General features: G+C 40.7%; 1 protein-coding gene across 3 annotated transcripts in view; it reads left to right on the top strand.

The window, feature by feature from the left end:
* The window catches only part of kif6 (kinesin family member 6), a 116,510-nt gene that overhangs the window by 14,336 nt on the left and 75,312 nt on the right, over window positions 1–26,862 (top strand). For 2 of the 3 annotated variants that reach the window (XM_030392254.1, XM_030392253.1), the window contains exons 2-9: window positions 3,176–3,285; window positions 5,004–5,078; window positions 11,253–11,400; window positions 11,631–11,740; window positions 15,693–15,822; window positions 20,129–20,335; window positions 20,723–20,866; window positions 22,473–22,559. In XM_030392254.1, coding sequence (XP_030248114.1) covers window positions 3,176–3,285; window positions 5,004–5,078; window positions 11,253–11,400; window positions 11,631–11,740; window positions 15,693–15,822; window positions 20,129–20,335; window positions 20,723–20,866; window positions 22,473–22,559 — 1,011 coding nt within the window. The remainder of the gene's footprint in view (window positions 1–3,175; window positions 3,286–5,003; window positions 5,079–11,252; window positions 11,401–11,630; window positions 11,741–15,692; window positions 15,823–20,128; window positions 20,336–20,722; window positions 20,867–22,472; window positions 22,560–26,862) is intronic. The other variant, XM_030392255.1, reaches the window with a different exon arrangement.

Raw genomic sequence — 26,862 nt, forward strand, 5'->3', positions numbered from 1 at the left:
AACAATACCCAGCTCTACACATTACTGAGAGAGAGAGAGAGGAAGAGGAGGATGAAAATGAAGTTGCCTTGACCCTGGACTATGATGATGATGATGATGATTAGGATAAAAATCTAATGATCTGATCTGCCTGCTAAATAAAGACTCTTTGAAAATAGCAAGCAATTATTGACAATTCTCGCCTGGGCCCATGTTCCACTTTAAGGCCCACAGTCACCCCTCATAGTAATATAACATGGGAGGATTATACATTTCTTGAATTGTTACAGTCCTGTGAGTATTTCAGTGTTTGTGTTAGTGTTGTTCCTACATGTCACAATGCTATAAAAAAAACAAACTACAGTTTAGGTGAAAATTGTGGAAAAATAGTTGTTGTTGACAGTTTGAAGAGCCCATGTTACCTTTGTATTTTTTAGTGCTGTGCTGGCTGCACAAGTCTAATTTACGGCTCTCACAAGTAAATAATATGGGTATATTGTACATTTTCTGAATCATCAGAGAGCCTTGAGTATTGAAGTTGTTGGGTTTTGTGTCCCTGGTGTTCTTTCATGCCACAGGGATAAAAGAAAGCATACAGTTTAGGCGGAAATTGTGAGAAAATGTGTGTTATTTCTGGTTTAAAGAAGTCATGTGACCTCTGTGTTTGTCAGACAGATTCAGTACTGGGCTTAAATGAAAGCCTAAAAGGTCCCATTTCCAACAATACCAAGCACCATATTATAGAATATTGACAATATTAGGGCCCTATGATTTCCGCGATCAAGGAATTGCGGACAGAATCGCGGAATTGGCCGATTAAAACGGAATCTACTTTTTAACACGGAATATCGCGGAATTTGACATAATTTCACTGAAATGTTGTTCTCGTGTGGAAGAGGAACTTTTGTCTGGGGAAAACTGCACGGGGGGAACCAAATCTGTGTGGCACAACAAGTCGCCGCCGCCCCCCCTCCCCACAGACTGAGCTCTCCCGTCAAAACATTGCAAGCATGGTGAAGTGGCTGCCCACGGCTCCGTCTTCGTCGGCGAAAAAGCTGAGAAACTTGACATTTACCCCTCAGTACAGAGCCGAGCAGTTCCCGAACGACTTGTATGTGTCAGGTGCACTGTTGTTTTGCAAAGAAGCAGACCTGAGAAATCATAATTAAAGGTGTAATGCGTCAGAGTTAGCCACTGTCCGATTCATATTATTTGCATATAATACCAGAGTGACTGTTAACTGCTGCCAACAGTAGCTGCTGTTAGCTAGCTAGCCCCGTTAGCCACAGCCTTCTTAGCTGACTCTGCCTGGGCTGGGAGGCTTTTCTGGATCTGCCTGAGAGCTGACCATGTTTTTATTCAATGAAACCCATAAAAACACAAAATATACTACTGTATGAAGACATTATGAAGTCAAAATATTTTTGATGCACTTTACTGTACTGTACGGTACAGTATTGAGGAAATATGTTTGTCCCCTCAATTAATTTAAGGTAATTTCTATTTAATTTGTGTACATTTGAGTTATTTACATTGAAAACACACTGTTTTTAGTAGTTTAATAAGAGTAAATCAGGATTCCCAAAAATTAAAACGGAAAAAACGGAATTCCCAAAAATTAAAACGGAAAAAACGGAATTTGGGAAAAAATAAAACGGATTTCATAGGGCCCTACAATATCCCTACCATGAGCCTAAAGCAGATATACCAGATTTCAAAAACGGAATTTATCTTAGGGAGTTAGTAACTTCATGAGCTGAAAAAAGTGATTTCGCTACCACCCCTGCACTGCTATCGTGATTTTTTTAGTAATGGGGTGTATACTTTGCTAAAAATCACTATGAGACTTTCTCCCCCCAGATGATACCGATGGTCCAAATTTGGGGCCCTGGCTCATGGACTATTAGGAAAAATGGCTCCTTTCCATTAAATGTCTCCCTCATTCTCATCAAGAATTCCAGGGCCTTGAACTGGCATATCTGAATGGAATACAATCATTAGTTAGCAGTGTTTTCAATTACACCCGTGCTTTTCTTGCTAGGACATGTCTACTTTATAGTCTGTGTTGTCGCTTGCTCTTTACAGCAAGCGACCTAAACACTTTAGAGCACAGTAAAATGATTATACTTTATTTCTGGGCTAATATGTTCGGCTGATATCAGTTTTGAAAGCTTTGAATTGAAGATTCTAATAGCTTGTGTTTTGGTCTGATGCTCAGTATGTTTCCATTTTGTCTCTTTAGCGCTTAAAACTCAAACTTTCTCTTTGGATTTTAAAGCTGCTATATTACAATCAGTTCAAGTAAAGGGTGTCTCATTGACAACCAATCAAAGGTCACTCATACAATAAATATTAAGCCTATTCGATAAACATCAACACAGCCATCAAGTTGTAATGCGCCAAATTCAGAATGAACAAGAAAAGCAGCAAATTACTATAAGGACAGTCTTTGTACACATCAGAAAACAAAACAATTTCCATGAGAAACTCCACTGGCAGCACTTTCTTCTCTCTTATGCCTCATTGTCTGAGCACAGCAGCTGATGGATGAAATAATCAAATTACTTTGATGTCCCTGTCACTTTAGTTTGAGCTGACTATATCTAACAAAGTATAAGCACAGCTACCTCCTTGGGGCTGTTTGAATCTCCACACATGTCCATGTGAAGACAACAGAACAATGGTGGTCAGGAGGCGATACTGCACGCAGGGTGACAGTGATAAACAGTCCAATCATTTAGAACTTCTCTTATTTCTGAAACCCTGGGGACTTATTGCATCAGTGTCCATTGGAAACATATTCTGAAACTCAGAAACAGGGTCAGGGTTGCTCCAATTGACCCTGCCAATCTCAGTGTAAATGTCCTCCACTTCAAACTAGTCTTTATTGGTTTAATGTTCTACAGTTTTTCCTGTTTCCCCTGAGGCTTTGGTGAACAGAGGTACATTTTAAAGCTTGCGTGTATACACTGATCAGAGCTATTGCTCTCCACAGGATATATAATTCATAAACACCATCATTTTGGGGCCTGGAATACCCAAACCACAAGTAGTCAAAGTTATATTTTAGACCTAACATGATGTACTGTCTTTTTGTTTAAGTTGGGTTGCATGTATGGCAACACATACTGTACCATAATAGCATACCAATGATAAACTGTATGACTGACTCTACTGTTGTCTCTGGCTCCCTCAGGTGTACTCTGTGGACAATGAGGAGCAGATAGGTGCTTTCCTGGAGTTTGTGGTGCCCAGGGACCTGGCTGATGGCTTTGTAAACAACAAGAGGGAGTGCTACAAGTTCAGGTAGAATGTCAGGTAGCCGTATTTGTAACCTTCCATTGGCTTTCTTTCCTAAGTCAGCCAAATAATTTGGTGTAAATATTTATTTTATTAAACTGGTATGGCCTTTGAAATAATATTTTAAATCATTTTTACATCTACATACTGTATGGCTCTATGCCTATCTGCTCTGCCACTGTAGAGTAGTGATTGGACTTTTTTTTGTATTTGCTATACTTCAGGAAGCATCTCTTTCAACGGACTAATCCAATCTGTTTTATCTCTTCTATGTTTGTAAAAGTAACAATTGCTTGTTCATAGAAATAAGAGTAATAATAAATATAACTGCATATAGCCTATATGAAGCATCTTTATAATATTAGTATAATTAAATCCAGTCCTACTTGTAGGCTTGTAGAACAATGATAGCCACCTGATGTTATTCTACATCGGAAAAAGCAGTCTTGAGTCTGCAAGAAAGGTGTAACTGTAGAGTTTAGAATAAATAAAGGTAACACAACCTAGAGGAATGTGTGTTGCCCACCATTGCTCTAAATGTTGCATAAGAACTTTTCCCATGAACATTGCATCCACCAGCTCTGTTAGTACAGAGCCAGAACATCTGTTTAATGCTGGTGGTGAGGGCTGCAGCCTTATATACCCTCTGGGCAGGGCCCATGCCACGCTTCCAAGCCCTAAATTCACAGTTAGAGAGTCAGACAGCAGTGGACACTGGGAGCTTTTGAAAACCACAAAGTCTTAAAATAGCCTATGGAGGTTCCCTTTTGCCCTTATTGAAATAAAAATTTCCACATTTAACAGTTTTCCTGGGCGGATTCCTTTCACATCGCTCTCATCTCTTGTGGGTTAAAACATGATGGGTTGAGACTGTTTTAAAAAACAGAATGACTAAACTCCTCCTCGGCCACTTGGCCAATTAAATCGACTATTGTGCTTATTCAGTACTGCTGTGGGTAACTGTGTGGAGCCTTTGTGTTTGAGATAAAACAGCAATGTTAATTTCTTAAATATATTACATTATTACACGACTCTTCTTAATGCTGTTGAATGCTCCATTCACTTGAATGGGCCTTCCCAACGTTCGGCGGTCAATTATTTTCGTATAATTGACCGCTGCTAAGCATATTTGACCGTCGTCAAGGAAAGTGGCCTTTTTGCCTCTGATTCACATATTTCGCAGCACTCCCCGCTCTAAAATCTTTGCTCTGCAAGTAGTCCGGTCACTTTTCACCCCAGCGTCTTCGGATGCTAAGCGACGTCAGCTGATCTGTAGTCTACTTCATATTGGAAAAAACTTACTCCTAGGCCACTAGTATGGATGAGTTTCACATTAACTTTAATATTCTTGGAAAATACGGTGATTTCAGCTCTTGGCAAAAGGCTGAGTTGTCGTCACCGGTCAAGAAAAGAAAAAGAGAGGAAATCAGCGAAGAGGGAGAAGCGAAACGGCATCGGTTTGGTGAACTATATTTCTCTGCTGAAAAACACTATGAACGGTAACAAATAAATTGTAAAAAGACCCCCTGTGTCAAGTTTTCTTTCGTGTTGGCATAGAACGATTCGGTTCGTCCTGTCGGGACTTATTTTCCCAATAGTGACCGCCGTTCTATACATTATCCCTTACGTAATACATTCTGATTTATTTTACAATGTTAAATGTGTCATGGCGGTGGTGTCTTTATCCATCTAATCTCCTCTCACTTTGTGTCACCTTTGTCCAGGTTCCAAAAGGTTTTTGATCAAGCAGTCAAACAAGAAGAGATATTTGAAAACATTGCCAGACCAGTTGCAGACAGGTAAAATCTTACTATCACTGTACAGAAACATGTAAAACAGATTTGTATTATTGTATTGCCAGGTAATTATGAAAGTTTCTACAATTACTTTAAAAACCTTAACACATCAAACTTTTTATATCCCATTCACAAATCACTTAAATCATTAATCACCTGCGCCAGGGATACTCGTCTCTTCATGTTGTGGTCAGGCCACACAGGCTTTAGCCAGCCTTGTTGACAGGAAGTCAGTAAAGCTTAGCTTTCTTTAAGATGGAAACGGAGGGTGTCTGTGATTTTTGGCATGCTTTACACACTTAAACCGCTAAGTGTACTGAGTTGGCAGGCGAGATGGCATACTGTTCTATTGTGAGTTTGAGAACATTTTCAAGCCACCATACCATGTACTGTAGGTGATCTCTGAGCTGTTGTTTAATTTGTCATCCACAGTACCACATTCATTAGATTTGCCTGCTGAAAATGTTTAGCCCTCAACACAAGTCATTTGTCAATACTAGTTAATTTAATGCAAATGGGGAATTCACCTGAGCCTTTTGTGAATGTAAAATATTTTAAATAAATTTTACTTTGAATACTAATATGCCCAAATTATCAAATCAGTTTAGTTTTTTTAAGATATAACATGGAACATTTCTTAATTTAAGTGTCTAAAAACTACTTTTGTTATACACTATCTTTTGCTGATTTGGGTACTTATGTAAGGGTTTGTTTGATGTAAAGGGGAAAGGTGGATTTTTTTTTTCTTAATCGGGTGGAGAGGTACACTGTGGTGACCAAAAGAGCCAGAGATATGGGTAAAAACGATTCAATTTATTTTTCATATGTTTAAATGAATACAGTGGAAATAGTGCCAGAAATATAAAAATAACAAAAAATCTTCTCTTTCCACTTGGTACACCGCCGTCTTTGGTCTGCAGGTCTCGTCACGCTTCTGCTTCTTTTCCCCTTTTTTTCCTCTGGCCTCTGGTTTCCGGCTTTCCGCTTTCCGCTTTCCGCTTTCCCCCACTTCTTCTCCCTTTCCTCCATTTCTTCTTTGTCTGTCTGTGCCAGTATCCTCGTCTTAAATTTTTCTGCCAGGTGCTTGGTCCCACTAATCAGTCCACACCATTGGTCCTTTGAGGAGTTTGCTTAAGCCCAATTGGTGGTTGCCAGTGCCTGTAACATACTCACAGATCTCCAGGTGTAGGTTATCGAGTAATCAAGTGAAGGGGGAGTGCAGACATCAAGCAGTGACAGACAAACCAATTAATAAAACCATGCAATAAAAGAACTATAAATATAAAAAACACACGCGATATAAAAACACAGCGCACAACAATTTAAAATACAGAAAGCAGTCACTTCTGCCCCTTGACACTTACATTATCCTGTAGTTTCATCAAAAGCCAACAGTTTTTCATTTAGATGTCTACTGCTATATCTTCAGGCAGAGACCTGAAAATGAACATTTCTGCCTGAGTTCAGCAATGGACTCCTGTGATCCAGCACAACTTACGTCTTTTGAATTGATTAAGGCCTAGTCCACAGATACGCAGGTAGACAGGTATTTTTAGATTATTATTATTATTCATTTATTTATTTATTTATTTTTAATCTCTATCCAGCCAAGCATTTAAGCAATATTTCTTCAAAGGCACGATCACCTTTAGGTTTTAGACAAGAGTGGGACACAACCAGTAAGCCCTGGTTGGAGGACCTAAGTGATCTGTTAGGGACATAGGGATGGAGCAGATCAGAAATATAGGCAGGTGCCTGACAGTATATGGCTCTGTATGTGAAAACAAGAATGTTGAAATGAATCCTGAAATTAACAGGAAGCCAATATAAAGAGTGTACAACTGGCATGATGTGTGTCATCCTGCTGTCCTGGTCAACATCCTTGCAGTAGCGTTCTGGACTAATTGAAGACGATCTAGAGATGACTTGTTGAGGCCGGTAAAAAGGCAATTACAGTAGTCTTACTGCGATGAAATTAAGTTATCGATTATCATTTCTAACTCAGACTGTGATACAATGAACCTGAGTTTAGCAATGTTTCTTAGATGGAAAAAAACATGTGCAGGTTAATGAGTTGATGTGATTTTCAAAATACATTGACTGGGCAAATATAACATTTAAGTTTCTAAGACTGGTCTGTACAGTGGAGGACTTGTAACCAATACACTAAGCTATCTTAGATGCTCTGCCATCTGAGGTAATGATGAGGACCTCAGTCTTACTCGAGTTCAGCTGGAGATGATCGTTTGTCATCCAGTTTTCAAGGCTCCACCTACTTTAGAGAAAAATGTGAGAACTAAGATGGTTGCACAGATGTTGTTGTAATATACTCAACAAAAATATGAATGCAACACTTCTGCTCCCATTTTTGATAAGTTGGAGTAAGAGATTTAAGTGTATGTGTTCAGTTTATAAGTAGACGTATGGATATGTATTTTTTTGTGCATCTCTACAGCGTTGATCAAGATGTTGATTGTGGTCTGTGGAATGTTGATTTATTACTCTTCAGTTGCTCAGTGAAGTTGCTGGATATTGGCAAGAATGGAACACGCAGTCATATACATTGATCCAGAGCATCCCAAACTTACGAAACATCCAGCTGGTGGACATTCCTGTAATCAACATGCCAATTGCATGCTTCCTCAAATGTCCCTACATCTGTGGCATTGTGTTGTGTGATAAAATTGACCATTTTGGAGTGCTCTTTTATTGTGACCAGCCCAGGGCACACCTGTGCATTTATCATGCTGTATAATTTGCATCTTTATATGCCACAACCGTGAGGTGGATGACTTGTCTCGTGTTGCGTTGATGTTTTTGTTGGGGTGGGAAGTAGATAAGTGTAGGCTTTACAATTGGATATCAGCAGAAATGTTTATGTCATGCATCCCTACCAGATGTTTATGAATAAATAAATCTTTACCTTTGAGATACCTCTATCTATACACTATTTTCACTCCATTTTCACAAAGGGAAACAGAGTCTGTCAGAGCTTCACTCCTTGCCCAGACTTAGTCTAAATGAGGACTGACTTCCAAAGAGAAACTAGCCAAGAGGAGAGAGAATTTATTTGGAATTTCCTGTGATCAACTGTTGGTTGTGTTGTTTTTATGTAAACAAGGTTCTTCCTCTCATCCTCACCAAACTCTGCCTTCTTGGCTCAATCTAGCCCCACCATCAACTAGACATTCCACACAGCCTTCTTAGTCACAATAGGAGCCATTTGTGGATCCCCACAACTGCTTTGCATTATCTTTGCTATTAGAAGACTTTGCTCTCACAAAATTATTTTGAGATGTCTGGATTGGCTTAGATGTGTTTAACCTGACTCACACGGGTTCACTGACTTGGGTATTAGTTTATCCTTTCAAGCGAAGCATTTAACAGTTCTCCCTTTGTGTGGCAGATGGTAAACATCAGGTTAAGAATATCAGGTCACATCCAGGCTATGTCTCGCCATATCAATTTGAGCTTGGTGTCTTTTAGTCTTTGATACAACTAGTCTGTCTGCAGCCAAGCAGACACTACTCATTCTGTCTACCCATGACCAATCTGTCTCCCAAATAAGACAGTTCGTACTCCACTGTCATTTATTTGCCTACTCTGCAAGATGCCTATTTACACACTAAGTGTTCTGAATTCCACTAAGTTTTAACATTTTAAATCCAGTTTCACTGCAGTGGCTAAAAGGCTGCCATGTCAACCCACTTTTACCATTGAAATATGTTGCCATCAAACACAGTAATAGACCTAGATTAGGCCTAGACTATAAAAGATATTGAAAGAAGATTTGAACAGAACTTTAGCCGGGACTGACATCCACTAAGCTCTGTGAAACTTGCTTGATAACTATGAAGCTTATGTTAATGCTGAGGTGGCACACGTTTCTGAAATACGTATGTCCATAGAAATCACAAAAGGAATCACATTTAGACTGTTCATTCAAAACAGTTTGTCAGGAGTCACTTTGAATCCCAGCAGTTTTGCTGTCACCACACTTAAACCAGTTTCATGCATGTAGGCACCTATCCTCTCAACTAGCAATAACTTTGAGGTTGTTGTTTTGGTTTGCACTTGGACACACTTGGTGCAGTTCAAGTTTGACCAAAAGGTTTAACTTGTTTACTTGCACACTAGTCTCTGTCTCTGCTGTGGTGTAATCGAAACCAGTAATTTCAACCCCAATACAGTAGTCCTAAAACAAACTAGTACTAACAGCAGATGCTCTGCCAGCAATATAGGCCGGCAGGGCAAACCCTCTATCTGCAATCTGTAATCTCATTTCAGATGGCTGTGAAAGCTGCAGCCCATGTTCAAAGAAGAATGGGGGTGTGTTCAGTTTTACCCTTAAACCTATTGCATCAAAAGATTGGACATGCTGCTTCATATAAAAACAACAGGAAGAAAAGGGATCTTTCTGATGATGAGTTGCCAGTATCCAGGAAAGCTGAGGTGTAAACAGGAACAAGCACTGGGAAACGCCCAAGCCTCAGTGGCAAGACCCAGGCCGCAGCATTAGCATTGGCATTAAACTAAACACTGAGCCTGTGTCCTTTCTCTTGGCTGCCAATCACTGCCATGACTCACACTAGATCAAATGGATGCCCAACTGCTGTCCAAGTCTGCCCATCCAACCACCGTTCTCATGAGTGGACGTAGTGTTTTATAAAAACTGACTGTAGTTTTTTCCCTTATGCTTCTCATGCAGGGTGTGGAATTGTACCACAAAGGAGGGAAACCCACACATTGCTCACATACTGGGTTGGCAATTCTATTAGAAAAAGGGAGAGGGATAAGTTTATTCATAATTCATCTTGAAAAGTATAGTGTCGAGATATCCTTTTCCCTGCAATTGGCAAGTTAAAGATCACATATTTTACTCTCACCTTTGATCCAGGCTTTAGTGTCAGAGGCCCCTCTGTAATTCTACTATTTCATTCTGGTCTATTTCCAAGACTACAGCCCTTTATGCCAACTTATTCTACCTCATATGAATATCGTCATATTGGATGTTCATTTTATTCAAACAGAACAACAAGATACCTCTGGTTTCCATGGCCCTGAGCACGTGCAGAGGGGCACTTCAGTGCCAAACCAAAATTTACCGGGCTGTGCCTAGTTGAGTGGGTTTGGGCTTTTTTCTTCACTCATACTCCGAGACATTCCTCCCTTACCGGCGGACGTCTGTTGCCATACGTCTTCTCCACTCACTGCCATCTTTTCCTGTGGATTTAAAGTGTCACATTCAATTCACTCCGAATTTTGGTGTCTGCTTAGTGATATTCTTCAGTCCGTTGCACTCTTGCAAATTAGGATGGTGATGTCATTGGAAGTACACCATGCAAAACAGCAAGAAAATATTACATTCGCAGACAAAGGAAAGCATTCTGTACATGTCAATGTCACTGAGGCTGAATTTTTAAAGGAAAACAATTATCTGTTGGCCCATTGTTTTGTCTGGTTGCATGTATTTCACCTTCTTTAAAAAGACTACATCAGTGATCATAAACTGTTTATTATGTTTGTTCTCATCTGTTCTATGTTCTCATGGGTTTGCATCATCTTTCGTGACCCAAATGCTATTCCAAGAATGTCTACTAGGTCTACTTGTACAGCACACCTGTTTTTACAGTTACAATTTACAATTAATCTATTGATCTGTTATCAACTACTGAATTATTTTGTAGCTTTTTTGATAATTGATTAATCGATTTGAGTTTTTGAATTCTCTCTTTGCTTCATAAATGTGAATATTTCTGGTTTATTTTCTCCTCCATGACAGTAAATTGAATATATTTGGGTTGTGGACAAAACAAGACATCATCTGTGGCTTTGGCACTGAACAGCATTTTATAGATCAAACAACTGGTCAATTAATCAAGAAAAAAAAATACAGATGACAATGAAGAGTATGAATGAAAATAAAAATAATTGTTATTTGCAGTTATTTTTGCCAATTGGATGTGGAAGAATTTTTGTCTTTTTCTTAGAATTGTATGTCTTTATAATATCTAGTTTTCATATTCAGTAAGAAGCAGATAAGCATTGTCTTTTATTTGTGTCATTAACATTACCATAAGCTTTATGCTCTTTGTGTTCACAACCTCGACTGGCAGTTATGGTTGTTAATTGTGTGTGTGTGTGTGTGTGTGTGTGTGTGCTTGTTTGTCTTTGCAGTATATTGGATGGCTATAATGGCACCATATTTGCCTATGGCCAAACGGGCAGTGGGAAGACCTTTACCATTACAGGAGGTGCAGAGCGCTACAGTGATCGTGGCATTATTCCCCGCACCCTTTCCTACCTGTATGAACGCATCAGCCAGGTCAGCACAGCAGTGTTTTTTTCAATTAATTTAAAGTAATTTAAATTTCACTGGTACATACAGGCCACATACATCGATTTAACGAAGAAAACATCACACAATATCCTACTGACTCTCTACCATCATTAATTTCAATGTGATGTAGAGGTATCAACATTAAATTTAAACTTTTGCTTTTCATTCTTTGTGTATCCAGTCCAATGTAACCTACGATATGTTTTGCTCAACAGGGCAGCAGTATGGTTTACACCACACACATCTCATACCTGGAGATCTACAACGAGATAGGATATGACCTTCTGGATTCCTGTCATGAAGCATCTCGACTGGAAGATCTACCGTCAGTGTTCTTTTATTGGAAAATTTGCCAAACAGTTGCAACATCCCATTACAAACAAAAAATGGAATCAATTAGATTTATTTAGTTTATATTTCACCTTGAAAACATGCACACGAAAGTGATAGAAACACTGATTTCAAAGTTGAAAAGACCAATCATCTCTGGCTGATTATACTCCCAGACACTTGTGGGTTTAGCTGAGCCTAATTCCTGAACAGCCATTTGTCGGCCTGGCCCAGAGTCAGCATGTGGTGAAAAATGGAGACTCCAGTATTTACCACCTCACTACAAACTGCCAGCTAACATAATGAGAGTGTGGGACAGCAATGGATGCGGTTAACCTGGTGGCAGACTCTGCCACTGGAGTGGAGAGCTAAAGGGGTCATGTGGAGAATAGCTTTTCATAGCTAGTTGCTGCTGCAGCTGATTTTTTTTCTGTCCATCTACTTCATTGTCCCACTCATTCTTTGTTGTTCTTCTCTGCCTCCCTTCCTACCATGCCCTGTCTTGGAGACTGCCTCTATCTCACTGTTCATCCTCTTTCATTCTGCAATATCCTGTCTTTTTTATGCTCTTCTTCTTTTGGAATTATAAATTCCATCTGTCTGGAGGTTTGTCCGTGGCTACTATTATTTTCCCTTTTTTGCCTACATTTGTCATACTCAATACTTTTTCATCTCAAAGCAGACTTTGGACTTCCAAGCACGACATCATCTTGGTACTTCATGTTGGTGTTTGACTTGTATTTTCTTGTACTAGTCCCATTTCAGTTTCTTCTCTCCTTTCGCAGAGGATCAAGCTCAAGGTTTTGATACCCACAAATCACAGTCTTCTGGAAATAGACAGTGCCCGTTGTTAACCATGCTGTGGCCACACTTGCTGATTCAAGGAGAAGCTGTGGCACTGACAAATGTCTCTGTTTAACTGCTGTCTACTTCTGTCTTTCACTACCTAACCCTCCTCCTTTCTCTGACATTATTGCCCTCCTTTCTTCTTGTTTTACTTTGTCTTGTCTCCATCTTTGCATTATTTCCATCATGCATCCAGAATTCCATCCTGTAAAGACTCAGAAGTCTGTAAAATATATTTAATTATATATAAGTATATATAATATAATACAATATAATATAATATAATATAATATAATATAATATAATATAATATACTGATTTTTATTTTTTGTGTTCTGGTATGGCAGCAATACCCTTCGGTACTTCCGTATAGGTCTACTACAGTAAACAATTTCAAATGTATTGAGCGAGTTACTTCTTTCTTTGCTAGAATTTAGAGAAAAAGTTGTCAGTTCTTGTCTGTGGACTAATTTTCACTCATATATATTGTGAGGGTTTGCTTTACATACCTATGACTACAGATAAAGGGCAAAATGTGTGACATTATCTGTTCCATATTTGTTTTCGTGTTTTGTCTGCTTTCTATTACGTATAATACTTGCATAACATAATCCAGATTGCATGTGTGTATGTCTTCCAACATTTCAGTGCACTGATAATGTTCGTGCCAATAACACTCATTTGGTGCAGTTTATGTCTCTATGAGCTTTCGAACACATTCTCTATGAATTCATTTATTTGATTTAGGTTTGACCAATGAAACACCTTACTAGTTTTTAAAATTAATTCATATTTACGAAGTCAATGTCGTTCTGATGGTATAATGTTTTTTTCTAATTAAAGTCATTCATTTTGGTGGTTTATTACATAATGCACCAAATTATTAAATTTTCTTGATAAAAAAGTGCAACACCTGCATTTTGTAATTACTGATGCAAAATGTAAGAACTGATTACAAAATGCGGCAAACTTTATTACATATTGCGTTCAAGAATTTTATTACAAAATGTGGCAGATTATTACAAAATGCAGCATTATTACATAATGAATTGAAAATGTATTACATTATTACAAAATGGGGCATTATTACATAATGTGACGCTATAGTTCTTCAGTCATGTTGCACTCTGTGACATCTCTATCCAGTAGCCATACTGTCACAACCCTGGTGGCATGATTTAAATGATACTAGTGCAGTGCCCGTAAGAAAAGTGTATTCCTATAAAAAAGTGGGAGGTTAAGGAGCTTTTTCATGGATGGCCAAATGAGGCTGTGTTTGAAGGTGGGACTTCAGGGATATTTAGGTTTGTTGTGAAATCCGATATTCCAGGGTATAATTGGCTGTTTTTTACTATCTTAAAAGCTATTTACTTGGTGTCATTATTTTCACCACAACCTCACATGTTTGACTGTACAGTTATTTTTTTTATTTTGACATACTGTATTAACACAATGGACCTAAAATCACAAAAAAAAAACATGAAATCCGAGTAGAAAAAGTTAGATTCTTTTACTGTGAAAACCACAAATATGTTTAACAAACCATTTTTTTTTTTACTTATAATGCAAATATAAATTGTTGTTTATCTAAATTTGTGCATACATTTAGAAAATTTACAAAGTTATATGTAACTATTTACATTTAAATGCAGGCAATGCTCAGGTCTGCCTGAATAAATAGCTGGACTGCCTGCTCCACATTCAGCTTCTCCTCATTATTCTGACTCATTAAACAAAAAAACGACTCCACTACTCACTAAACACACTACATAACACACTAACTACACACTCCAAACACGCTAAATGTCACAAATCTCTCAACTCACACACCGACCGTCGTTGCATGTCAATCATCCGCCTAGGTCCCTCCCACAACTTCCTGTTTCTCAACAACCAAACTTGCTGCTTGGACACTTTCGTGACAAAAGCCTGTTTTTACCGTTTCTTCCTGCACCAGACACAAAGCAAACGTGACGGCGATGTTCGCGAAAAAGCGTGGCGGACATCATTTACCCTCGGTCTGGTTTTGGACGTGCCGATGCTTCCGGTCCGTCGCATCGGGCGGTGGGCCGTGTAGCTAGCGGCTAGCAGCTAGCGCCGCTGCAGGTATAAATCTGCTTGTTTCTTAAGGTGGGGGGTCGCGGTGGGCTCTGCAGTGATTGGCTCTGGTGCGCGCGTGGCCACGGTGTGCAGTGATTGGCTCTGGTGCGCACATGACTGTAGTGGCTCCGGTGGACCATGCTCGTGGAATCTGTAAAGCATTTATGAAATAATTTATTAACGGTATCATTGCAGTCCAAACAAATGCGAAGAAGCTAGCTGCTAGCTAGCGGCTTTTGGACGTGCCGATGCTTCCGGTCCGTCGCATCGGGCGGTGGGCCGTGTAGCTAGCGGCTAGCAGCTAGCCGCTGCAGGTATAAATCTGCTTGTTTCTTAAGGTGGGGGGTCGCGGTGGGCTCTGCAGTGATTGGCTCTGGTGCGCGTGTGGCCACGGTGTGCAGTGATTGGCTCTGGTGCGCACATGACTGTAGTGGCTTCGGTGGACAATGCTCGTGGAATTTGTAAAGCATTTATGAAATAATTTATTAACGGTATCATTGCAGTCCAAACAAATGCGAAATAGCACACCCTTGAACCATGCAGCAGCCATGTTGAAACTCTCAGGTCAGTCTGATCCTGATCCGCAGAGATATTTGAGGAACACACACATACACACACAGACAGACAGACAGAGGTTATTTGCTTTTATAGATAGATGGTAGGATCATAGGAGTCATTCATGCTGTGTTTCAGAGTTCTTGGTGTGTGCTAGAACCAATCAACAGCAAGCCCTGTCTGCTACCAAGTTTTGAACCCCCGGATAGATAAAGTGCATGTGACAAACTGGGTTGCAGCCCACCCTGACTTGCAGATGTTTGTTTTGTTTGTTTGTTTGCTTGGATGTTAAGCCGAGCAAGGTCAAGGCAACATGAGGGAAATGGATAACATAACTGAGATAATTCGTTTTTCATAATTGTGTCAGTGTTTAATGTGGAATTATTTAGATTTAAAGTTCATTTATTATCCTGGAATTTCCCTTAATCTGTTCTTTTCCCCTCCAGAAAAGTAATGATTATGGAGGATCCAGACCAAAACATCCATCTCAAGAACCTGTCACTGCAGCACTCAGCAAATGAGGAGGAGGCGCTGAATCTGCTCTTCCTGGGTGACACTAACCGTATGATTGCAGAAGTAAGAAAGAGGGAAACATGCCTCTATCATCTAGAATTTGGTAGTCTTCTCTATTTTTTTGTGATGTGATCCTCAGCTGAAGTATATCTGAAAACATCTCGGGATAGTTGTATTAACATCCTTCCAGCGTTTCACTATAGTTTTAATGTCTATATATGTAGAATATGTCACAAACATGAAACTAAAGATACATAACAGTAGCAGTATTTTTTCCCTTTTTTCTCTTTCTGTCTCTCTCTCTTTCTTTTTGTCTCTCTCTCTTTCACTCTCTCTCTCGACGATAAAAGTACATAAATGCAGCAGTCAGGCTCAGTTGCACTATATCCTACTAACAGAAATGTATGACTTCCACTTCCACTTCCACTAATCCACATACACTACAAATATATGACCACTCCCATGGGAAGTGCCATAAAGGGTATTTTTTATCATGTATTATCCACCCTAAAGGCTACCTTAAGACCCTTCTAAAATATTATTTTGGTCCCCTGTGGTCCCTTTGACCATGTTTTTTCCCCAGAAAAATCAAGCATTCTCTTGTCATTTTTTGTTTTTGTTGTGTTGGTTCTTTTCTACGCTGGGACACCCAGACTCTCCATGCTGATGAGAACTGTGGTGGGTCAGATTTGATTGGCAACCTGAGGTTTGAAGCAAAAAGCTGGTCTCACTGTATTTACTCTTGTCGCGGGTTTGTAAGTAGATAACAGACAGTAAAAGCAAACTGGATAATTAGATTTAATCAGAGACTTGCTTTTCATTTCTAACCATTCTTTCAAAGTCGGGTTTTGACGTCGGTGGGATTCCCCCCTAAAGTGAAGTTCTCACCAAAATGCAACCTAGGGTATTTTTGTGAATGTACCTGAGTCAAACGTTCCTTTAAAAGCGTAATTACGACAAAAGCACCACTTATGAGATTGACCGTATTTCCGTTTTCGGGTCAAAATCATTTTCAATGGAGTGCTAGGGGCGAATACTATGTTAGCATCAAAATCACTGTTTTTAAAACACTAAGAAGGCTCAACACAACATGAAACTTTGCTCGTAGTATCACCAGGGTCTCTACACATGAACTCGAGCATTGAGAAAAGAAAGTTTTTGAACAACTCACGTTAGCAGTTGCTTGTTCCGCTCATTGCCATCCTGCCAGTAGAGAAGTGTCGATCTCCAAATGCGACGTAACCTAGAGGAAAGTTAAGGTGGAACGCTACTGTCTTCCCTCCAACAACTATCCACACGAGATCTCATGTGACTTTTCTGGCTTTTGATTTTAGTACTGCTACTTATATGAGGCTACTTTTTCAACTTCAAGGTCAATATTGTTTTATCTATTTTATATATTTTATATACTTCTCGACTGGAAGGACGGCGGCGAGCAGAACAAGCAACTGCTAACATGAGTTGCCCTTCATGCCTTGCATGGGCCTTCTTAGTGTTTTAAAAATGCTAACATAGTATTTGCCCCTAGCACTCCATTTAAAATGATTTTAACTCGAAAACAAAAATACACTCAATCTTAAAAGTGGCACTTTCGTCGTAATTATGCTTTTAAACAAATGTTTGACTCGGGTACATTCACAAAAAGACCCTTGGTTGCATTTTGGCGAGAGTTTCACTTTAAAATAAAACCATTCCAAAAGATGGAATTTCTTCTGAACTTGGAAATGGGTTTAGAAGCTAGTATTTAGTATAGTCACATACATTTTGTGGTGTATATGAGTCTACCAAGAACAAACATACAACTCACATACCGCAATAAATTCTATCACAAGAGGAAACAATACACATATTTGTAGCACCAATGGTGCCAAACATGAACTTAATTTACACAAATTGAATTTGTACAGATTTTCATGAGGCATATTTGTTTCCTTCCTTTAAACATTTTAAGCCCACAACTGTGCAGCTTTCTGACAGTTTAGCCTTTTACCTTACCTTTTGCCTTTTTATTTTTCAGTTGGAGCGACATGGCGACATATCCCAGACAACTGTTTTGTCATTAGTATTGTGGGCAATGTATCATGACATATGGTATCAAAAGTTAATCTGTGATTTCCCACTCTATGGTCGACTGAACTAGCCCACTGCCAAAACAATTTGCATTAGGTTTTTTTTTTTATCTATCTTGATGACACACTTCCTCTTTGTCCACTTATGTTACTCCTAGGGGCATATTTCAAGGAAAACACATTCATGGATGTTTTATTATTCTATTGATGAGGCATTGCACAGCTCAGCAGGGAGCTTCTGGGACAGTCAGCCCACACAAAGACTATTGTGAACTTGTTCTCTCTGGAACTTCTTCTCAAGAAAATCTCTCTTGAGTTCCAAGCAAACAAAGCACCATCAACATAGTCAATTTACTGCTGCCAGAAACCTCTCAGTAGTCTCCCCTCCACATAGACTTCCAATAAAGTTAACAGTAATGCTTTCTTTCGCCTCTTGCCCCCAGCCATGTGGATAAAAGATGACACATTCAGGCTACACTCAGCGGACAGTGAGCTCTTTGAGACTTGGCAATCCCCTCTTCACTTTTATTGGACAGGAAATAAAATACAGCTTCTAAACCTCCTCACCCTTCCTTCAACCTCTTTGGGGAACATTTCACCCATATGGTCTTTTTTCTGAAACCCTGTTTCAATTCTCGTCACATATGAGAATGTAGGACCTGGATCTTTCCCCGTTTCTCCATCCTAACTGCCTCCTGAGCTTGTGGGGGTGAGTAGGATGCGTAGCAGGTGGTCATTATTAAATGTCACTCTTACTCTTTCAAATCAGCAATTTGTGTTTTGGGGTTGTAAGAGTGACTGTTTATGCTGACCCAATGCAGCGCTGTGTGTGGTCAGCATGTGGTGCATGTAAGATCAACAATCAAGTGAAAACTCAGGAGAATAAAGTAAGTGAGGTTGCATTGCCCTGCTGTGTTTTCACAACTAAGACATATTTCAATGCTCCTATGTGGACACTATTCCCACTGTGGGCATCAACACAATGTCTGTAAGCATTTAAATGTGCAGGACATACTGTACTTGATGCGCTGTCCATAGAAATCTCTATATACATTTTCACCACTTGTGATGCGTGTCACATTTCCATTGAAGTTTCTTGAGTTTTCAAGCACATTTAGCTCCTGAAAAATGCTGGTAAGGAGGGAGGCAGAAAGGAAGGAGGAAAGGAAGGAAGGAAGGATTTCTTACATTTTAGGGGGGTACTCGCACCGATTGGTGCTTGGTCCATAAAAAAGTTGAATCAATGCCTTATTAAATCAGTTAACAAAAGCTGACCATTATAACCTCCATAAGGACAGTATTCATTGTGGGACAGATGTATTACACTGCTAACTGTCTGGAAATGGTCAAACTAACAGTATGGGCCACTTTTCAAGGTTGGACCTTGTTGCTGTTGGTTGGTGTGGAAAATAGCTGTCAGTTAGGTGACTGATGTCTCGAACATGGACCCTATCCTTACCTTTGACCCTGTAATCAATTCTATTAAGTATATGATCCCTTGTTAACATCTAAGGGCTGCTTCATATTACTTTCAGGGATACCCTAAGGAGCAAACATGAAGGGAATTTGGACTGAGAAAAGAGATAATAGTGGTAGGTTAAGATAGTGAAAGATGTGGTGATGAGGGTCGTGTCAGTGTCTTTGAACCAATGACCACACAGTTAGAACTGAATCTGAACCCAAAAGCTTTTGTAATCAAATTCAAAAACTATTGTTATCAAAATTAAGTTGTACTATATCAAGATACAGCCTCCGTTTGAAATCTGTTATTTAAAACCAAAATAATGTGTCCGACAAAAACAGAAAGAATGTCAATGGTCAGCACTATGTCAGTAAATGTCCATTTCCTCTGTTGATTCTGTCTTTGAGGGTTCCCTGAGTAACCCACCCTCCTCTAGCTAATAAAGTTTGTTTGTACAGAATGACTCATGTCCTATTTCTGTCTCCTTCTGGTTTCAACCTGACTTCTGCTGTTCCAGTGACCATCTGAAAAGCAACCTCAACTTTTCTAAAGCCGCCACCATGTGTTTACTGCTCATCGGATACACATGGTGCGGCTTTGATTTTCAAACCAGCAGGAGCTTGAAAAAATTAGAATCAAAGGAAACATATTTTTTGTTGTTTTGAATATAAAAAGTACCGCAAATGGAGAATAAAATTCCGATCTTCTGTTTTTTTCATATCCACCATGTGTACCAATTTGAGAATATTCAAATTACTCTCACACAGAACAAAGAATATTGCAGCCTTTTCAAAGTGTTCTCTCACCATTCTACTCCTTTTTCTTCTCTCTCCTCTAGACTCCAATGAACCAGGCATCCACACGCTCCCACTGTATTTTCACTGTGCACTTATGCAGACGTGAGCAGGGCTCGGCCACCCTGCGTCGCTCCAAGCTCCACCTGGTGGACTTGGCTGGATCTGATAGAGTTAGCAAGACCGGCCTGAATGGGCAACTGCTTACTGAGGCCAAGTACATCAACCTCTCCCTCCACTACCTGGAGCAGGTAGCTACTTCTGAGACATTAGACTTTATTTAAAATAATACATTGTACAAACAACGTAATATTTCAGATATAAATGTGGTAAATAACCAAACATATTGTGGTATACAATACATTTACTTGATTGTTTGTTTGTTTCATTTACTGTATATGATATTGCACAGCAAGTTTCAACCATGAGAAAAATATAGTTCACACATTCAGTCAGACATTTGCCTTTTAATAATGACCATCTTGAAGCTAGTCCATGAACAGTAATGACCCACACTGTTGGAAATACTAATTGCCTTTCCTTTCACACATTAAGTTAGAATCTGGCATTTAATTTCTGTCCTCCATCTCTGTCTTCAGTTACATATCATTTACCCTTTTTATTGCTTTATTCTTCAGGTGATCATAGCTCTGTCAGAGAAGAACCGTACCCATATTCCATACAGGAACTCCATGTTGACCTCTGTGCTGAGGGACAGCCTTGGGGGCAACTGCATGACTACAATGATTGCCACTTTGGCAGTCGAAAAGAGGAACCTTGATGTAAGTACAGTCTACCTTCAGCCATGTTCAGACAGAATATTATATTTGATTGAATATTATATATATATTCTATATTCTGATAGATTAGAAACAAACTCAAAGGTTAGAGTTTTTAGTTGTTTTTTTTCCTTTTTAAAGGACAGTTCCAAGTTATTCCCTCTTACCTGTAGTGATATTCTGCTCCCACCTTCTATTAATGAAATGTCCTTTTGCCATCTGCTTAACAGTCACTGTTTTGCCACCATAACACTCTTCATTATCTGTGCACTTTCTCATCAGGCTTTTTCTACTCTTGCCCTCTTTCTCTCTTCTTTCTCTCCTTCTTCATCTTTCCCTCTTTGCACTGACAGTCACACACAGACATACAGCTAGACAATACATTTATGCACATAATCAATACTCTGATACTAAATAAATCAGAGTATTGATTATGTGAATGTAAGAGGATATTCCACATTTGATAACAATGTATTAATACACTGTATATTCATTTGAAATCATTGTTGAGTCCACTGCTAGTCATGTGGACAAAACAGTAGTTGACTTAGCAAAAATCCCAGCCTATATCCATCTATGGAAAAACAGACATCTGTTTGGAGCCATATTTTAAATTGCATTAAAGTCCACAAGCATAGTCAACATCTTTACTGCCTCCAAATTCATGTTTCAACTTAAACAGAACAAAACAGAAACAGACGTAATGAGACATAATGTAGTAACTGTAATGCTTCAGTCAGCTCTGCTCCTTCTAGTCTTACATGAGACCTATGCCTACACAGTGTCAGCCGTATGCCTGTGGTAAACAGACAGAGAAGGAGAGAAACAAGTGTGACAATAAATGACAGCAAAAAGCAGTAAACACTCACAATGAGGTGCTGAGGGGGACATCATTGAAAGCTTACATACCATGCCTCTTCTCTATACTTTATTCTGCATAGTAATACAGTTGGCAGGTGTTGTGGATTATCTGGAGTAACATGGTTGTGATTTCTGGAAAGGGACATTGCTGTTGAGTTTTTTTAATGTAATTTTTGGTACTTTCAGCCCAACATGCCGAATACCATGGCCGATATCTCCATAACTCAGCAACACCAAAACAATTGGTAACACTTTATAATAACCATCATTGACAAATGGTGAGTTCATATGCATGTTAAGTTTATACTACTTGTACTACTGAAATTCATACACTGAAATACTTAATAGTTATTTCAGTGTTAACAATGAATTGGTTTATGAGCCATTTATTAAGCAATTGTAAAGGTTTATAAACATCAGTTGCAAATGTATGAATCCATATCCATATCATGTTGATCAACTGCACAGTAATTATTAACCATTACAAAGTACAATAAACAGCTGCTTGATGAATCATCTTATTGGTTTATAAGTGAACAAAACTATTAACTTAAGTTTAATTAACTACAAAGTTACCATTTATTAATGATGTTTATTATAAAGTGTTCCCATACAGTCTAGATGGAAAAATACCACTACAGGGTAGAGGAAAGATATGTGTATTCTGCCACATAGAGAGTCATTCGGAGTACAAGTCTTACCCAGAAAAACAAATATTAAAGCAGTTTTTTAAATCTGTTGTCTTAAGGAGTCCATCTCTACATGCCGCTTTGCTCAGCGAGTGGCTCTCATCAAGAATGAGGCCATACTGAATGAAGAACTGGATCCTACCCTGGTGAGACGGTCCTGGCACTCACAACATTTCTGCAGTCACTATATCTGCCACAATCACACCACTGGGACATGACTAAATGTGCTGTTTCATTATGGCCAGGCCCTCTTCAAAGCTTCCAGATCTTAAATTGATCAGGGAACAAGTTGTAGTGAGAATCCAACTTCTAAATTTAACTAAGTGTAACCTACCATGTGCTTAAAGGTCATCTTTAGGACTGTCATGCAGTCATTCTGAAAAAAAGCAGTTTTCCACTTTCAGCACATGGACGCCAGTCTGTCTTTTGTTATTTAGACTGCTTATGGGACCTGTTTGCATTCTCTCTCTGTCTTATTTACATGCCTCCACTTCTGCTAAGGCATAAATAATCCTAATTTGAAAGAAAAGTCCTGGACACTGTCAAACTTGCAAAGATACATTTATTTGTGATGTTTCAATACTAGTCCTTCATCATGCAAACAGTTTGATGAAGGTCTAGTACTGAAACGTTGCAAATAAATGTATCTTCGCAAGTTAGAAAGTGTGTGAGATTCTGCTTTCAACTCCTGATCTACTCAGACCTCTCCTACGCACCTATCTTATGAAATAGATAAGGGAAGTATATTTTCTATTCTAAGCACACATTCCATGCATGGAGCCACAGAGCAATTCCTGTAATTTTTTTTTTTTTTTTTTTTAATGAAAGTGTGCAGTCTGCTGACTCTCATTATATTTAGTGTCTATAAACTAGGAATACATTATTTTAATGATAAGTTAGAGAAGAAGCCAAGGTAGGAGATGTGCAGCAGAGAAAGATTTGTCGCTACTGTATGTGGTTACAGAATCCCCCCCAAAATAAGACCTTACACATTCCTCCATTGTTACATATTAGTATACATTATATAATGACAAATAATGACTCCATAACATTAGAGACTGCCAGGGCAGTTTAGCCAGGTTAGCCCTTGATAAAGGTTTCCCTCCTTTTCGTCTGCCTCTTACAGCACTTGTCACACCTTCCCCTATTGTAGTATGCCAGGAAGCATACCAGGTAACTAGTGTAAGCCCCTGTGGGGATATACAGTAGTAAGTCATCATAGTGATATCTGCTTCCTTGCCTCCCACCATGACCTGCCTGAGGATCAACTGCTACTGTATTACTGCTGCTGAGACTTGGCTGGCCACTTGCAAACCCTACAGAGGTATTTTTAAGAGAGTCTGCGGCCGGCTCAGTAATTGTGACAGTGTCTGGCTGCTCCCAACCAGGTCCAGCAGAGTTACAGCTCCAGGCAAACCCAAACTTCGTGGGCAAACTTCTTTTCTCCATTTATGACTTTCTTGTGTGTTGTTTTCATTTTGTTTATTGCTCCCGTGTCTCTGTCTCTCCCTCTATCTCCATTCTTGCTTTACTGAGAAAAAAACAGTAAAGTCAGCAGTGCAGCTTGCAGATTAGAATGATGTCATTTACTGTGTTTAGGGGTGACACTCAGACTCCAATTCTGGGCCTGCGCCACTCTGAAGGCACATTGTCTATTGGACATGCCAGCTGTTGTAATTGATTTGAAACCTGCAGTTTGACTTTCACAATCATGCAGTCAGTGTTTGGTACATCATTCAGACCACACACTGCCTTAATTGCCCCTACTGTAGCCTATAGACTACTAATCAGTGATGCTGATAGGTATGCGCTATGCTTCTTATACGCATTAAAATCTGAAAGGACGCAGTGAACTCACTAACCAATATATTGAGGGGATGCACCGTATTTAATACTAAATAATGCAATACTGTGAATAACACGTTCTTTTTTAAATACTTGTTATCAAGACACAACAAAATCTGCTGGTCACTGTTTCCAACCATCTGCTTATTGTGTGCCTATCTCATTTATCGTGACATGATACTTTCTCCTTCAACAAGATCAGCCCTTGACACACAGATTGAAATAAGATAGCTACAAACTTGGCATTGGTGTATAAACTAACTGGGCCACTGTCAGAATTGATTAGTTGTAATCAATCCTGTAACCTCTCATGAAGATGATGACAGATGATGCTGACAGATGGGCAAACGTAGTCGTACTGCTGCAGGACCGATAACTCTGGAGATGGGGAATGGGCCCACAAATCTTGGCGCCAGCTTCTTAGATGGAACCCGAAGGTGCAAATCCTTAGCTGAAAGCCACACTCTCTGGCCGGGTTGATAGTTGGGAGCCGGTCGCCTCTTGCAGTCTGCGGCCTTCTTGACCCGGTCTCCTTGGCGGGTCAGAATCTGTCGGGCGGCTGCCCAAATGCGGCGGCAGTGGCAAACCATGACGTGGGCGGCGGGCACTGTCACCTCCAACTCGTTGGCTGGAAAAACTGGAGGTCCATCCATCCATTGTCAACCGCTTATCCAAAATCGGGTCGCGGGGGCAGCAGCTTCAGTAGCGAGCCCCAGACATCCCTTTCCCCGGCCACATCGGCTAACTCTGACTGGGGAATCCCCAAGCGCTCCCAGGCCAGAGAAGAGATATAATCCCTCCACCTGGTCCTGGGTCTACCCCTAGGTCTCCTCCCAGTTGGACGTGCCAGGAACACCTCCCTAGGAAGGCGCCCTGGTGGCATCCTCATCAGATGCCCGAACCACCTCAACTGGCTCCTTTCTACGCAGAGGAGCAGCGGCTCTACTCCGAGTCCCTCCCGGATGGCTGAGCTTCTTACCCTATCTCTAAGGGAGACCCCAGCCACCCTGCGAAGAAAACCCATTTCGGCCGCTTGTACCCGCGATCTCATTCTTTCGGTCATGACCCATCGCTCATGACCATAGGTGAGGGTAGGGACGAAGATTGACCGGTAGATCGAGAGCTTTGCCTTTCGGCTCAGCTCCCTTTTCGTCACAACCGTGTGGTGAAGCGCATGCAACACCGCACCCGCTGCTCCGACTCTCCTGTCAATCTCACGCCCCATCATCCCCTCACTCGTGAACAAAACCCTGAGGTACTTGAACTCCTTCACTTGGGGCAAGGACACATTCCCCACCTGGAGTAGGCAATCCACCGGTTTCCTACTGAGAACCATGGCCTCAGATTTAGAGGTGCTGATCCTCATCCCTGCCGCTTCACACTCAGCTGCGAACTGATCCAGTGAGCGTTGTAGATCTACAGCCGATGATGCCATCAAGACCACATCATCTGCAAAAAGCAGTGATGCGATCTTAAGGTCACCGACCTGTAGCCCCTCCATACCACGACTGCGCCTCAAAATCCTGTCCATGTATATCACAAACAGGATTGGGGACAAGGCACAGCCCTGGCGGAGGCCAACACCCACTTGGAACAAGTCCGACTTACTTCCGAGTATACGCACACAGCTCTCGCTCTGAGAATATAGGGATCTGATGGCCCTGAGAAGGGACCCCCTCGCCCCATACTCCCGCAGCACCTCCCACAGAACATCCCGGGGGACCCGGTCGTACGCCTTCTCCAGATCCACAAAACACATGTGGACTGGGAGATTGTACTCCCAGGCCCCCTCCAAGACCCCTGCCAGAGTAAAGAGCTGGTCCGTTGTTCCACGACCAGGACGGAATCCGCATTGTTCCTCTTCAATCTGAGGTTCGACAATCGGCCGGACCCTCCTTTCCAGCACCTTGGAGTAGACTTTCCCAGGCAGGCTGAGTAGTGTGATACCTCTGTAATTGGCACACACCCTCTGGTCCCCCTTCTTAAAGAGAGGGACCACCACAACTGTTTGCCACTCCTTCGGCACCGACCCCGACCCCCACGCAATGTTGAAGAGGCGTGTCAACCAAGACAGCCCCTCAACACCCAGAGCCTTCAGCATTTCTGGTGGTATCTCATCAATCCCTGGGCTTTGTCACTGTGGAGTTGTTTGACTACCACAGTGAATTCACCCAGGGATTACGGCGATGATACCCCATCATCCTCCAGCTCTGTCTCCATTACAGAGGGTTGCTGAGTGGGATTCAGGAGATCACCAAAGTACTCCTTCCACCACCCTATAACCTCCTCAGTCGAAGTCAACAAGGTCCCATCCTTGCTGTACACTGCTTGGATGGTTCCCCGTTTCCCTCTCCTGAGGTGGCGGACAGTTTTCCAGAAATGCTTTGGCGCCGCCCAAAAGTCCTTCTCCATGGCCTCGCCGAACTCCTCCCACACCCGCTGCTTTGCCTCTGCCACAGCTGCGGTTGCTGCCCTTCGGGCCCGTCGGTACCCCAAAACTGCCTCAGGAGTCCCCCGGGACAACATGTCCCTGAAGGACTCCTTCTTCAGTCGGACGGCTTCCCTGACTACCGGTGTCCACCACGGTGTTCGAGGGTTGCCGCC

Source organism: Sparus aurata, chromosome 16 (assembly GCF_900880675.1).
Source record: "Sparus aurata chromosome 16, fSpaAur1.1, whole genome shotgun sequence".
In the NCBI taxonomy this organism is placed as follows: domain Eukaryota; kingdom Metazoa; phylum Chordata; class Actinopteri; order Spariformes; family Sparidae; genus Sparus; species Sparus aurata.